The following is a 16,708-nucleotide window of genomic DNA, read 5'->3' on the forward strand; positions in this document are numbered from 1 at the left end:
TCCCTGATATTGTGTTCACAGCCTGACAGACGACCAGTTTCTGTGTCTGGAATCAAACTTGCCTTCTCTTACTTGATTTCCTCCCTTCCCCAGAACAAAACAAAACCTGAAAAACTAACTTGACTACTGGAGTACTGGTAGAGGAGCCTATCAGTGTTGTGCTACATGACCTCCAATTTTTTCCCTTGCAATAAGTTAAATTTCAGATACTAACTTACTGCAAATGGTTAATGCAAGTATTGGGATTTCAGTCCAATAAGCAAGTTCTTAAGTGATAGGGTCCTGCTCATAAAGCAGGTAGTACGGTCTGCAAATTGTATAATTCCATACTCTGTTAAATAAAAGATAATCCACTCCTATTTGAAAAATCAGGTTGGTTGCTGCATTGGTTAATGATTTCTAAAAAAGTTCAAAATAACAGATCCCAAAAGGAAGCTCCATATTCACAATCACATACAGACCACAGCAGGAAAAAAAACTAATGCATAAATGCCATGTCTGAAAAACTTTTTTGAGACTAAACGCAACCATATGACCTCACCTACCTAATTCTACTCTGAACTACAATCTTCAGAGAAAGCACCTGAAGTAATCTTGTATATTATTGGAATATGTCTCTATGACTACACTGACACATTCAGGATGTCAGACTCATTTTCAGAATGGTGAGTAAATATACTGAAACTCTTCAGTAAAAATTCTCATATCCATAATCTTATCAACAAGTAATAAAACTAGTTGTCGAAGTAAAAAAAAAAATGGTCAGTGAGCCTTAACATTTAGTGCATTTATGTAATTACAAACAAAAGTTAAATACAAAATTCAACCTTTGATTTAAAAGCAAGAAAATCTATTCAGCTTGTAGCAAAGACCATCTCCATCCCACACAAAACAGGTTATATTCTACTTTTATTATAATCAGAAATGCAAAATTTTCAAGTTGAAGGTATTTTTAAAGCTATCTAATTAAATCCAACAGTTTCACAAGATTGGGGCCACTGCACAAGTTGATATGCATGCAAGCTGGATGTAAAAGGACAACCATTTAGTACAGGAATAGAGAATTCCTTTGTTTGTCTCAGCATACTAGTTTAAAGCGAGCAGTGATTTATGTAACAAAAAACCCAGGTTCTAGAGAAGAGGATGAAATACCGCAGAGATATGCAACCCCCACTCGATATATTAATACAGTACCTGGGCGCTGAATCTGTGAACATCATCAGAGGCACTGACTAGATCAATGGAAGACATGGAGGAAGAGCGACTATAGGGCTACCAGAGACAGACAAAGAAAAAACCAAGTAATCAGAACAAAGGCACAACAGAGCATTCAGTACCAACTTGCAAGCACAAGATAATGAAGAAAAGGAAAACAAAAGCAGCAAGCACAGCAGCAAATGCTGATTTCATGCACCTATTATGTATTATGCTCCCAGTGTAGCCCTGAGAGGAGCACAGTGTTTCCAGTAACACTAGAAAAAAAGCAACTGGATTTTTTTTTTAATTTTTTTTTTCTTTTACAAAATCACTTCAATGAGTTTTGGTAAAGGTATCTTGAAAGTACTGAGGTTAACAAGTTGAGATTGTTTCCTTTATTATCTAACTGACAAGCTTGATACAAGTCAAAAGTATTCTAAATACTCAAATCAGTGTTTCTTTGAGCCAAGACAGAAAACAGTCCTTCTCCAATTCTGGCTACTGCATTTGAGAAATGAGTAAACCACTGACAGTTACTAGAAACACTGTAAAAAAAAAAAAAAAAAAAAAAAAGAAGAAGATATTATATAGAAATATTATAGGTTAGCCCATCATTCAGGAGATCATAATAAATACCTTACCATTTGAACAAATCGATGAGTCCCCACAGCAGAATATGCATCTCCAGAAGGTAAGGATGTTGGCCAGTGTAATCTACCCTTTTCACTTTGGGACTGCAACAGAATAGGTTTAATTATCAGTAGTCACCTGCTCCTGGAAGGACTATGAAACAGAGTGAGTCATCCTCAACCTACATGATGGCTACAACAACTAATGCTATCAGTGACAGGCATGAAGCTGTCATCTTATTGGAATTCTCAGTAAGTGAATGGGAGTAAAGACTGAATTTGTCTGTACTCAAGGGGTATTTCAGAGTTAACGAAAATAGATTGGCAGCATTAAGGACCCATTAAGTACTAGCACAACAGTCACTCAAAACTTTCACCGTCTGTTCAGAGACCATATACATATATACCACATATATCCATTAGGAAGGCTTTCAATTCTTAACCAATTGTAGTCACTATATTTATAAACCTCACACAGAAATCACAGAAATCTCCCACAAACACCCATCATTAAGACATTTTTCAAGTATCAATACCTGTTCTTCCATTTTATCCTGTCTATCAAGAGCAGCTTCAACAGCATCAAAGAACTCCTCTTCATTAATCAGACTATTAGGACCTTCCTAGAGCATAAAAACCAAACCTAGTTCAAAATTCTGGAGACATGAGAGTTCCACTTCACTTTAATATTACAGTAACATATTTATATATTATGCATATGGCTGTTGGAAGCAAATTTCTTCTACAGACCTCAATTTCTTAAGATTACAATTCCTCTGAAAACCCTACTTGTTAACAGAAGTTACTTCTAACTACAATTTAGAGATAGCGTATCAAGGAGAAAAAAAAACAGGCAAATGAGTAACAGTGCCAATAAACTCTGAGGGCAGATTTAGGCTTTAATTAACATGTATCTTCTCTTAAAACCATTTATTGTGTGTCAGTAAAGTACACATTAACGTAATTGTGTAGTTAAGACTCCTTCCAAGAATTCCAGTGCCTTAGGGCAGATTTCAGGTAATTGCTCAAAACATAACAACAGAAGGGAAAATTCTGGGATCTCTATTGAAAATTCTTGGAAAGAACGGTTTAACACTAAACAGCATGTGGAGATGAGTCAATTATTAAAAATTCAGATCTACAGAGTAAAATCTTAGTTTCAGACAATTAGGTTTACTGCTTTCAGTATATTGTAAAACAAGGTGATCCAGTGTATTTCAAAAAACTACAATGGGGATATGTGGGAAAAGTAGCTACGTCCATAAACAGGGAGCCAAATCCAGATTTCATAGAATCACAGAATGGTTTGGATTGGAAAGGACCTTAAGATCATCAAGTTCCAACCTCCCTTCCATGGGCAGAGACACCTCACACTAAACCATGTCACCCAAGGCTCTGTCCAACCTGGCCTTGAATCAATCTCTCTCTCTCTCTCTCTTCTTTTTTATTTTTATTTTGACAGTCTATGCCTCAAGTCACAACAGAAAAACTAAGCTCAAGAATCTTCTAAATATCTCAACATATTAATAGTATTTCTCAGGCTATGATTTGTAAATAGAAACATGTTTGACTAATGTACACGAAAGGCTCAAGTTCTTAAAAACAACGCAAACTGCATTATAGGTGCATTAGCTTATATTATTCTTTACAATGTGGTTTACGTGGCTTAGAATTTGACTGACTACCTCACTGCAGAGGAAGCTGCTGGAATATGCTATTTAACAGATGAAAGGAATTTAGAAATCACTGAATTTGTCAATACAAAATTTCAGTTGGCAACCTAAAAATCAACTGAAGTTAGACTTCAGTTAGACAGGGTTTCATATTTGCTTTACACATGTATATGCTGAACCATCAAAAAGAGAAAATACAAATCTAGTGCATATAAGCCATCTCAAATGTACAAGAAAACACAGCAAAAAAATCAGCAGGAATATCTGCCAGCAACATGCTTTAGACAAAAGCAGAACATAGAAGCCTGAGGTAAAGACAGACTTCACTCTCAAAATATTAAGTACTGAGATTCTTCACACGGTTTCCGTTTCCAAGGTGGAATATCAGAAATGGCATGAATGCACTTGCACAAGACAAACACCTTGATTTACACACTATTCACCCCTCTTCGAGAAACAAAACAATTTTTACCAGTCCCAGCATCTTTAAAAATTTCAAAAGCAGACTTTGTACCTCATAGTCTGGCCCTCCAAAGTGGGACTTTTTCTTCAGTTCTGTTACAGCATTTTTGTATGCTTCTTCAATTCTCCTCCTCTTCTCTGACTCCTGTAAAATTACATGGTAATGTGATTCAGGAAGAATGAATTGACTGCTAACAGTCAACATGCCAATAAATAGAATTACCTGACTGGTATAGTTTTGTTTTGTTGTCTTCCCCCCCCCCCCCCAAGTAAAAATTGCAAAGCTGCTGATTTTCTGAATTTATTTGCATGCCTGTATTGTATGCACCCATATACATACATATATATGATACGATGCCTGGGTAGCTAATTATCTTGATGATACCCTCTTTAAGGCATGTGAAAGAAACGAGATCAGCAAGCAAAAACTGGTATCTAGCTTAAGCATAGCTATGAATGGTTCCCTGACTTTGTATCTGGCAGCTCATATAAAACTCCTTGACACAGATGCTTGGGCAATGATAACAAAGGGTGAAAAGTAAGATTGGTAAAAAGCTAACTTGTTGAATGTAATGAGATACTAATGAGTCACAGCATGTTAAATTTGTATCTATAATTAGCTGGCATGGTTTCAATGTGAATCATTTTGTGAACTCCACACAGTGATTAACTCAACGTCATTCTCCCATAATAGGTGTGTGACTGTACTAGAGCCACTGATGTCTATATCATTGTGTATTTTGAATAAAAAAGTAGTAATGCCAGGATCAGATTAAGTCTAGTATTTCCTCTGCAAATTCTACAGACTGCCAGATCTTCTCAGCGAGTGAAAAAGCCATGAACTTCTGAATTTTTTGTAGAATTCAGCTTTAATACATAAGATGTTTCTCTGTCGCCTTTCATAATCACTTCAGGTGGAAGAAAGTTAAGTCTTACAGGTGAAAACTGGACACCGCACACTAGCTGTTGCAGATGAGTATAATCACTCAGAGACCCAATTTGAACTTCAAAAAATACTGTGGAAAACCCTTAAGCAATACTGAAAGGCTGGATTTACCAACTGGGAATTGGGTGGTAACATTCATTATGAAACACATTTTCTGGTTTCTAAAGACAGGTTTGAACAGTAAAGCAACAGCTTTGAACTAAAACAAAGTAGTACAGTTTTCCACAGGAAAATTCTTAGGGGAGAAAAACAGCACTTAGGTGAACACAGTACTGCCTTCATCTGAGAACACAGGCTTCCCCTTTTGAAACTATCACAAAAAGACACTACTTGCTAACACGCACATTTGACAAAATTTTGCATGTTTATATTTTTTGAAAGCAACCAGAGAGTCCTAAAGATGCATAAAAGCAGAACTTGAGCATAAGGCATTGAGAGAAAGCATAGAAGTTTTACAAGAAGGCTGAAATGAAAAACAAAATCACAACTCCTCCTCCTGCTCACCCCAAATCCCCACATTTTCAGTACTTCAATCTGCAAATTATTGACAATTCACGTGTGTCAAAAGACAACTCTCCAAATCTGCCAGCTTCTCTTAGCAACAAGGCAGAAATTGGGAAGCTGTTTGGATGCACAGCAGGAAAATTGCTGGTGTGTTAGAATTCTGTGTAGTTTAATGAAACATTTAAGTTACGGTTGTCAAAGTTGAACAAAATAAACTACCTAAACATGTTAATCTTAGGGTAAAATTTAATACTGTCCAGATTATAATTTGCTCATTAACAGCAATTAGTAAGACCAAGGGAAACAAGAACAGAAAAATGTTGCTGTAGTCAAGACAACGTGAAAAGCGTTATCACAAGGTTCTTGTTGCAAATAAAACAATGGACCAAGTGCTAGAGATTAAATCACTTTCTTATTAATTTTAAGTCTATTTTAAAATACATTCAAGAGGCTTATACTGGAAAACATACTGCAATGGAAAATAAAAAAAGTCAGTTTCAAGATCTTAACAGCTAAGAGTAAAAAAGCAAAGCTGTAACTACAATTAATTTTATAGCACATTATATGTTTTTGTTTTAATTTCATGCTGGCCATCTGACTGTTTTGGTAACAGAAAACTAAATATAAAAATCTAAAATTACAGTTGTTGAGTGCATTATGTGAGCAGTATCCTTCAAAATTAAAATGTTTTTATAATAATAATTTCTTGTTTTCAAAGGTTTAGAAATAGTTTCCAACATTCATTCAGAATGGAACCTGAAACCCTTTTTTCATTTAACAGAATAAAAGGGGTTTAATAAAGATACTTGCTTGATAACACTGCAGTCATCTCTAGTCAAAATGTAGTCATCTCCAGGTTCAACAAATTCTGAACCTGAGCTTTTTTAATATGAGATTATTTTTTTTTAGGACAGTGACAATTTTAGAATATTTTCTTCAAGCTCAGCAGAACAATCTATTTTGCATCTTTAGGCTAAGCTGGCTTGATACAAGACAGAGGCTGTGTAATTTTGTACTAATTACTTTTGTATGTTGCTGCTAAGTAAAAGACAATTATGAAGCCAGTGGAGTGAGGAGGCTGGAGAGAAATGGGGAGTGAGCTATAGTTGTTACTTGTAATACCTGTAAAGCCATTATACAGTGGTATGGTACCACTGTAAAGACATTAATTGGTTTTAGCCATTGACAGAGATACTGCTCTTCATGTAACCTGCACAGCACACAGTCAGCAGCATAAGCCTACCAACATGCAGGACAAACTTGATGCTACCCCTTCCAGCTCTGCTAGATGGGCTTTTACAAGCACTGGACAGACTTGTAAGAGCCCTAAAACTCTCCCAGCTAGAACATAAACACTACCAGCTGCCCAACTTCATGTAATTTCTCCCTCTGATCTCTGAGAGAATGTATTCCAAACTTCATAATCTCAAAATACTTACTTCCTTTTCAAAGCAGCTTACACACCTATCCAAGAAAACAAAAAAAACCAAACCAAAGATCAACACCATTCTCTTCCCACATCTATTTATCAGATGACAAGAGCAGTGGTTTTTGCTCAGGCCCATAATTATAGAAGATACGCATAAAACCATCCTTAACAAGAAGATGAAAATAAAACAAAAGCAGTTCTACAACTGCAGTGGAGTAGTGTTAGCAGAGGTCCAGAGTTCTGAATACAGTCAACTGCTGTCTTTAAGGGTGTAGGTGTCAAGATGCTGGTCATGGGGGGCTGCAGGGGTGGCCTATGTTGGAGGAGGCTGGGGGTCTGCTCCATGTCAGACCCAGGTGGTTCCAGCCAGCTCCAAAGAAGACCCACTGCAGCACACAGCTGAGGCCATTCACCATGTGTGTGGCACCTCTCTGAAGGATGTATTTAACTGCAGAAGACACCCCAAGGAGAGAGGAAGGGGGAACCAGAAGGGAGAAGCAGAGGAAGAGCAGCAGACTGAGGGCCTTCAGAGAACATATCCACACTGCAGCCCATGGAGGACCTCAGGTCAAAGCAGAGGGACAATTTCCTGAAGGAACAACATCCCACATAGGACACACACTGCAGCAGATTTTCCCCAGAGGACTGATGCCCATGGAGAGGACCTGTGCAGGAGGAGGCTAAACTTGTGAAGAGGAAGGAGTGGCAGATATGCACTGCAATCCCAATTTTCCTCAAACCACATTTCTTGGGGCTAGAAAGCAGTGGGTACAGGGACCTGCAGTGAAGGAGTGAAGCTGTGCTTGGGAAATGGGGGAAGAAAGTTGTTTTGGTGTTTATGTTACACATTAACCAGATCTATTTCAAATCAGCAACAAACTGATTTTCCCCAAGTCAAGAATGCTCTGATATGACAAGAACCAGTAAGCAATCTCCCTGTTTTCCTTTTGACCCATCAGCTTTCTCATCTTATTCTTTCCCCTAATCCTTCTGGATAGGTGGTGGGTGGGCACTTGGCTGTTAGACAACGCTAGCCCACCACAATTCTGTATTATTTAAATCAATGAAATTCTCCCCTTCCAAAAGCACAGCAATTAGAAGAATGTAATTAATTTATATTGGAATTCAAGTACTTTACCATGAGTGTGTTACAAATGCCAGAAAATTTCAATGACAAATGTGACTTCAAAGAAGTTGCAGGTGTACAAACACTGAGCAACTTAAAACCTCCAAGATTTTAGAATCTTTTGCTATTTTAACTTCTGGGAAAACAAGTCCAAATAAGCTGTGACCCCCTTTAAAATGTATTAGCTCATGCCATATGAGTAGCAGTCACATGAAACCAAAAGTGAAATTTAGGATTAAATTTGTTTACCATTTACAGGCAAAAATAAGTCCTTTAAGTCCTAAAATAAGAAGTGACAAACTAATTAAAATTCTCTATTAACATATTCTGTATTATATAATAACAGGGACAAGAAAAATTCACTTCATCCATATTCTAAGCAAAGTCTGATCAACATGAGTGAACTGTGTTTGCTCAGCCCTGAGAATAGAAGCCTGTGAGGAGGAACCTAATAGTAGCTCTCCCATACCTCCAACAAACTCAAAGAAACTGAGCCAGACTTACTTCAGACTTCCTACAGACTGCTGAGCCAGCAGCCTGTAGGAGAGGGATGAAAAGCAACAGGCAGACACTGGAAAAAGAGATACTCCAACTAGATATAAGGAAAAGCTTTTTTACTACTACAACACTTAAGCAGCAGAACAGGTTGCCCAGAAAAGCTGTGCAGTCCCCAACCTTAAAGACTTGAAACCAGACTTGATAAAGCCATAAGCAACCCGGTTTAATCTCTAACTGTCCTTTTAAGCAGAAGGCTCAAGAAAAAGAGACCTCAAGAGGTCTAGTCCAACCTATGATCCTATGAACAAGCTTCAAGTCTTGGATCTACTGTAATTCCTCCAACTACTTAGATGAAGCAGTAACTAAGTATTGACAGAAGTCTCAATACAGTTAGGGTCAGATCTTTGACATGTGGACAAAGACAACCACAGAGGCAGAGGCAACGATTCAGACGTAAGGATTCAGACGTGGAGGTGTTCTGTCTGAATATGCTCATTTTTTGAATAGTGTACCACTAAAACACAGGGAGTGAGAAGTATAATAAACACCACATGGGAATATGTTAAATGAAAAACAAGACAACAGCTAGAGTACTGCACAGGACACCGGCCAGTGATGGCAGGATTCTAGAAATTATAGCCTTAAGTACAACCTAGCCGTGCCTCCAGCACATCCCACGGGAAAAGACACTGCTCCTTTTTAAGTTGCTAGAGTGGTTGAGTAGGCATAGCATGAACTATCACTGCTATCAGAGTAACAGATATTGTAATACCACACATTTTAAAAATTTAACCAGTCAGCATAAAACATTACTTAATCTCTTTAGTCTCCAAAAGGAAAATGAAATTGTATCTTAAAAAGACATTTAAAGTTAGAACTGTTTTTCTCCTTAGTATTGTCACCATCTTTTATCACAATTAAAAAAAATTGGAGATTTGCACATTTTTTTGCAAACATGGACAAACAAGTCCCTTAGAAGGTTGCAACCAATACACTTATTATTACGGAATACTATCAGGTTCTCTATAGATATAAAATATACTATCTGAACAAGGGTGGCAAAACCTGAAATGATAAATAATGTTACTACATCACCAGTTAGGACAAGACTTTCATGTTTTATAGGCATAATAATGAAAGCACATAGAACTAATAAATGCTGTACATAAAATAAAAGCAATTCCTGGAATAAAAAAAGTTAACAGCACGTTTTCAATTTTGATTTTAATCTAAAGAAACATTTTTTTTCCCAACAAAAGTAAAAGAAAAATTATCTTACCTTATCTAGCTTTTTTTGCCAGCTTTCTTCACATTTTACCATGAGTTCAATGCAATGAGAGAGTGTAGCAAGGATTCCAGCAGTAGTTGCCTTGAAAGTTATAGCTTCTCCTTTAAAGTCTATGCCATTAATTCCTTTCGGTGTTACATGTGGAAACACTAAAACCAAACAGGAATCATTCCCTGATAGCTGCCTTCAATTCAAGCAAGCATTTTACATGTGTACTTCATATTACAACTATTTGAAGAAAACAGACCGGCTAGAGATGTAATATAAAAATAAAAAAAAAATATAGTAATTTCAGCTATTCACAGGATAATGAAAGGGATTCAAAGGGAGGAACACATCCCCTCAGCTTCATTTTGCAATACCCTGTTTCAAGTCTGCTTGTAATGCTCGATTACTCTGCACTCCGCAAATCACGCGGGTGGAGGGAGTGGTAATACTTCGTAACAATAGCAGTTTGACAGCTTGAAGGGGTGCCTAATTAACAAAGAGCAACCTTAAAATGTATCTGATGCAGCACTAAGAAAGGAACAATTTCAAAATGCAATCAAACCCGAAATGTAACATTCAAGGTTGCTTTAAATGGGTAATTACATATTTAAAAACATCAAAGTAAAAAGGTATGATATAAAAGTATCCAATGTGTTAACTATCCAAATACTGTGGGTTTTGCAGTTCCAACAACTACTTCATGCTGTCAACCAAGCCATCTGTTGCTAAGGCTATTTAAACAAGTCATTTAAAATGTGTGACAAAAAAAGTACCTATTATATGACAAACTCGTATGTAGGTTGACATAATAACAAATCAAATGCTACACATTAATGTCAGAAAATATTAGAAAGCAGAAGTAACACTCATGTTGAAGATGACTGAGCCTAGCAAGTTAAAGTAACTCCTGCTATGCCACAGTGCAAGCTAACAGCCATCACTTCCCTCCCCCCTGCCAGTGTGTCCATTTGTCAGCATTTCCCTGTTATGATTTAAAAAGTACAAATAAATACTTCTGTAAGTTTATCCAGTATGTCTGCAAAGGCAAAGCAAAGCTTTCAAGCAGCTCAGTTGTAGGGAAGGGAAGTGCAATTGCTGTTCTCTAATGGCAGAGCCCTGTATCTTCACTTCGGGAACAGTAAGCAACTGTCACACGGTCTAAAGCAATGGTTTAAGTCTCTACAGGTTTTGTACACCCTCCTTTCAGAAGTAATTGAACAATTTTTTAAACAGCTGATTACAAAATACACACTGCTGTGAACACCTCAATAAGCATACATACTACGGTAGAGTGCAGTTTATTTTTTGCTGCACGTTAATCAAGAATACTCCCTAAAAGGCAAAGATGATGGGAATGGAGAAAAAAAAAAAAGTAAAGTGAGAGAAAGAAAAATCTGTCCAGAAACAATAATAAGCACAGCAGCTCTCCCTCCCCCTAACAGCTGCAGAGGGAACACGGAGGAGGCTGAGACTGAAAGTGGTATAAGCTGGCAAGAAGGTGATGCAGTGGATTCGCTGAGAATAATGAAAATAACACAAGGGCTTCACCCATAGCAATTCCTGACTGAAAACCAGAGTTTATACTAATAATTATTCCTGTTGGTGTAAACTGTGCTCACATGCAACTTTACCAGCACAGCTATAATGCTTCAGACAAGATTTTTCTCTCTTAATTATGGATCATGCTAAAGATGCTGAAGAAACTACCACTAGCTGCAACACTGCAAGATCATTTCAGAAATTTCTGTGGTAGATTACAAGGGAGATGCAGCAATGCAGCCTCATTTCCTAGGTATCTTCGGGTCTCAGCTACAGGTCATTAATACTTCCATACAGTTTCAGTCACACAAATGACACGTGACACTCAATGACATGTTGCAAGTCATTCGTTAATGAATACTCTCAAAGGAGGACTGATACATGAGAAGTCTGCAATTTTAAAATTAGTGTACACAGTTCCTTTCAGCCATTATAATTCTGGGTAAAAATGAATTTGTTGAAGGAAGATGAAAAACCTCTTTCTTTGAAGAGATGGTCACTTGAGAAATTCCTTAGAATGGATAGGAGTATTTTGATTCTTTCCTAATCCCATGAGATATTTATCTTCTCAGAACACCTGGGAGAGGTGGTTAGGGGCTCTGAAGCTCAGACAGTCTTTTTGTCTATTCTCCAGGATACAGGGGAGGACCTAAAAAAAGCTATGAGGATTAGCCAGGTTAATAAATGGTTAAAAGGGTGGTGTCATAGTCAGGGGTTTGGGTGTCTCAAAACACAGAACCCAAGTTTGTAGGCCAGTTCTAGTGGGGGCTGGTGGAGCTGGTCTTTTGGTAGGAGCCTTGCCAGACTGGTCAAGGAGGCTTTAAACTAGATGTGTTGGGGGAGGGGGGCATCATTCCATCCCAACACACCCAGTCAGTTCCCAGCACCTATAATAAATGCTCGGAGCAATGTAGAGAAATTCCAGCTGCTCCAGCCAATGAGCCAGCTTCATCTGGAGCTCGACTGAGATGCCTCTATAAAAATGCCTGTAGAATGGGGAACAAACAAGAGGAATTAGAGATATGTGCACGTCTACAGGGGTATGATATAATAGGCATCGCAGAAAAATGGTGGGATGGCTCCTATAACTGAAGTGTTGGAATGGAAGGTTACAGACTCTTTAGAAAAGACAGGCCTGGCAGGCAGGGAGGGGGAGTTGCCCTTTATGTTAGGGATAGGCTGCAGAGTATGGAACTCTGTCTGGGGACAGGTGAGCAGTTAACAGAGAGTTTGTGGGTCAGGGTTAAAGGGAGAAGAGCAATGGGCGACATTACTGAGGGGATCTGTTACAGACCACCTGATCAAGAGGACTCTGTGGATGAAGCCCTCTATAGACAGATAGGAAAAGCCTCACGCTTACAGGCTGTTGTTCTCATGTGGGACTTCAATCACCCTGATATCTGTTGGAACAATGGTACAGCCCGGCACAAGGAATTCAGGAGGGTCTGCGACTGTGTGGAAGACAACTTCCTTTTGCAAGTAATAGAGGAGCCGACCAGGAGAGGTGCCATGCTTGGCCTCATGCTAACCAACACAGAAGGGCTCGTTGGAAATGTGACGCTCCAGGGCAGCCTTGGATGCAGCAATCACGAGATGGCTGAATTTCAGATCCTCAGGACAGTGAGAAGAGTGTGCAGCAAGCTCACTGCCCTGGACTTTAAGAGAGCAGACTTTGGCCTCTTCAGGAACCTGCTTAGTAGGGTTCCATGGGATAAAGCCCCAGAGGGCAGGGGGGCCCAAGACTCTTGGTTGATATTCAAGGATCACCTGCTACAAGCTCAGGAGTGTTGCATCCCAACTAGAAGGAAGTGCAGCAGGAGGGCCAGGAGACCTCCTTGGATGGATAAGGAGCTGCTGAGGAAAATTCAAATGAAAAAAGAGTCTTATAGAAAGTGGAAGCAAGGACAGGCGGCCTGGGAAGAGTACAGGGATGTTTGGGAAGCTAGGGACCAGGTTAGGAAAGCTAAGGCCCAGTTAGAATTAAACTTGGCTAGGGATATTAAGGATAACAGGAAGGGATTCTACAGGTACATAGCAAATAAAAAACAGACTAGGGAGAACGTAGGCCCCCTCAGGAAGCTCTCGGGTGAACTAGCTACACAGGATTTGGAGAAGGCTGAGGTTCTGAATGACTTCTTTGCCTCGGTCTTCACTGGCAAAGGCTCTGACCGCACCACCCAAGTCTTGGAAGGCAGACGCAGGGACTGTGAGAATGAAGACCTTGGGCCCACTGTAGGAGAGGATCTGGTTCGAGACCATCTTAAAAATCTGAACGTGCACAAGTCCATGGGACCTGATGAAATCCATCTGTGGGTCCTGAAGGAGCTGGCGAATGAAGTTGCTAAGCCACTGGCCATCATATTTGAAAAATCATGGCAGTCAGGTGAAGTTCCCAATGACTGGAAAAAGGGAAATGTAACCCCCATTTTCAAGAAGGGGAAAATGGATGACCCAGGGAATTACAGACCAGTCAGTCTCACCTCTGTGCCTGGCAAAATCTTGGAGCAGATTCTCCTGGAAGGCATGCTAAGGCACATGAAAAACAACAAGGTGCTTGGTGACAGCCAGCATGGCTTCACTAAGGGGAAATCCTGCCTGACCAATTTGGTGGCCTTCTATGATGGGGCTACAGAACTGATGGACAGGGGTAGAGCAGTTGATGTCATCTACCTGGACTTGTGCAAAGCATTCGACACTGTCCCACACGACATCCTTGTCTCTAAATTGGAGAGACATCAATTTGATGGATGGACCACTCGGTGGATAAAGAACTGGCTGGATGGCCGCACACAAAGAGTTGTGGTCAATGGCTCAATGTCCGGCTGGAGACCAGTAACGAGTGGTGTCCCTCAGGGATCGGTGTTGGGACCGGTCTTGTTCAACATCTTTGTCGCTGACATGGACAGTGGGATTGAGTGCGCCCTCAGCAAGTTTGCCGATGACACCAAGCTGTGTGGTTCGGTTGATACGCTGGAGGGAAGGAATGCCATCCAGAGGGACCTTGACACGCTTGTGAAGTGGGCTGATGCCAACCTCATGAAGTTTAACCATGCCAAGTGCAAGGTCCTACACCTGGGTTGGAGCAATCCCAGGCACAGCTACAGGCTGGGCAGAGAAGAGATTCAGAGCAGCCCTGCAGAGAAGGACTTGGGGGTGCTGGTCAATGAGAAAATGAATATGAGCCGGCTGCAGTGTGCGCTTGCAGCCCAGAAAGCCAACCGTATCTTGGGCTGCAGCAAAAGGAGTGTGACCAGCAGGTCGAAGGAGGTGATTCTGCCCCTTTACTCTGCTCTCGTGAGACCTCACCTGGAGTATTGTGTGCAGTTCTGGTGTCTTCAACATAAAAAGGACATGGAACTGTTGGAACAAGTCCAGGGGAAGTCCATGAGGATGATCAGGGGACTGGAGCAGCTCCCATATGAAGATAGGCTGAGAAAGTTGGGGATGTTCAGCCTGGAGAAGAGAAGGCTGCGTGGAGACCTCATAGCAGCCTTCCAGTATCTGAAGGGGGCCTATAGTGATGCTGGGGAGGGACTCTTCATTAGGGACTGTAGTGACTGGACAAGGGGTGATGGGTTAAAACTTAAACAGGGGAAGTTTAGATTGGATATAAGGAGGTAATTCTTTCCTGTTAGGGTGGTGAGGCACTGGAATAGGTTGCCCAGGGAGGTTCTGAATGCTCCATCATTGACAGTGGTTAAGGCTAGGTTGGACGAGGCCTTGGTTGATATGGTTTAGTGTGAGATGTCCCTGCCCACGGCAGGGGTGTTGGAACTAGATAATCTTAGGTCCTTTTCAACCCTAACTATTCTATGATTCTATGATATCAGAAGATGAGCCCAAGCCTTATCTGGGTAACATCTTAAGTTGTATTTGTCTAGAGATTTTCTACTCTGAGAGCGTGAATATCTTTCCTATTCCTTTTTTAAACTTATTTTTCCATGTCAGCTACAAATTGCTTCAAAAGATACAAGGTAAAGGCTAATAGGAGAGTGTTCCTAACACTGCAACTGCGTTTCCAACTTCATGATCAAACTGCATGCAGCCAACTCAGAAAAAGCAGCAGGATGATTTTCCTCCTAGTGTAACTTCAACATCTTCCAAGTGGTTCCTTTATAATTATCCTGTTTTTTAAGCATCTTGTTCATTTCCAATTGTTTTCACTTGCCTTTCACATTGCAGATTCTTCATACAATGCTTCAGACTTCAATAGGTCTTTAGCCCTTCTCTCCTACACCTCTGTATCTGTATGGATAGGTCAGTTTTCCCTTTTTGTTCCTAGGATTGTTTATAACACTTCCCCAGATGTCCCAAACATCATTGTGTTTGTTCCAATCTGTTTTCATATGAATCAGAAATTATTTTAAAACACAGTAAGTAGAAAGCAGTTCCTCTATATATTCCATTTAATGCCACTCTAACATCTCACATTACTGAACTGATTTTAAGTGAAAAAGAAATGTTCAGGTGCATGACCCATTTATTGATATCTACTGTTGTTGATCTTCTTGGATAGAGTAGGATCGCTATGATCAGTTGGCATCTAAGAACAATCCCATTATTGGTGAATGTTCTTCCTCTATTCAAAGCACAAAAATCAAGTGTAAATCCTACCACGTTTTACATCGAATTGCCATCCTTAAACCTCTGTACCATTTTCATCATTATAGAATGATATAGAATATCATATAGAATGATTCATCATCATTCCATATTGAAAAAGGTTCCTTAAGTAGGTTTCACCCGCTCTTCCTACTCTTACATAATTTAAATCCAAATACACACATTTTACTGAGCAGATGGATGGGAATACTTCCTCATCAAGATCCCAATAGGTAAATATGCATTCAGCCAGACTCTCCCTTGGTGTAACATTGTTTAGTTACCAAATTTTTTCACTCTTCCTAGCTTTTTACTCACACACCCTAGAGAACACAGAAAAGAAAAAGCCTCCCTATCCAAAATGACTTCCGAGTAGTACACAATTCTCTATAGTCATGTTAACTTCCTCCTCCCACCCAGGGAAGGTGCATAAGGGAACAAATTTCAGAAGGCAACGTGAATATGGTCCCTTAAGTCAGTCTTAAATTTAATGATTTTAGCACTAGACTGGTTGCACTGGTGGTTTGAACAGCAGGCTCAAACACTCCTTAATCATACTGGGCTACATAAGAGGGTGAATCCATGCTTCTTAGTCCCTGGAGTACTGACTACAGAGCAACCCCCAGAATAAACAGGTAACTACTTCCCATCTACAATTAAAAGCCTGTTTCAGTCCTTTCAGGACTTGATAGAGACTTCAAGAATGGAACCTGAAATTTGAGAAACCAAGGAATCCTAACAACCGCTCTGAGGCTAAGCTTTAGAAAGGGGTGAAGTTTAAAGTAAATTTTTCATTATCAACTAGTCTGAGTAATTTTCTAACCAAT

The 16,708-nt window shown here is 39.7% G+C and overlaps 1 protein-coding gene across 3 annotated transcripts in view; it reads right to left on the reverse strand.

Annotated features, from left to right (window-relative positions):
- CERT1 (ceramide transporter 1) overlaps positions 1-16,708 on the reverse strand; it is an 80,821-nt gene that overhangs the window by 13,128 nt on the left and 50,985 nt on the right. For 2 of the 3 annotated variants that reach the window (XM_061369573.1, XM_061369575.1), the window contains 5 exons: positions 9,744-9,901; positions 4,014-4,106; positions 2,363-2,449; positions 1,839-1,931; positions 1,195-1,272 (listed from right to left, as the gene is read on the reverse strand). In XM_061369573.1, the coding sequence (XP_061225557.1) occupies positions 1,195-1,272; positions 1,839-1,931; positions 2,363-2,449; positions 4,014-4,106; positions 9,744-9,901 (509 nt within the window). The remainder of the gene's footprint in view (positions 1-1,194; positions 1,273-1,838; positions 1,932-2,362; positions 2,450-4,013; positions 4,107-9,743; positions 9,902-16,708) is intronic. The other variant, XM_061369574.1, reaches the window with a different exon arrangement.

This window comes from Neopsephotus bourkii, unplaced genomic scaffold (assembly GCF_033783945.1).
Source record: "Neopsephotus bourkii isolate Nb327-2 ecotype Australia unplaced genomic scaffold, CSIRO-AGI_Nbou_v1 NB_1507, whole genome shotgun sequence".
NCBI lineage: Eukaryota > Metazoa > Chordata > Aves > Psittaciformes > Psittacidae > Neopsephotus > Neopsephotus bourkii.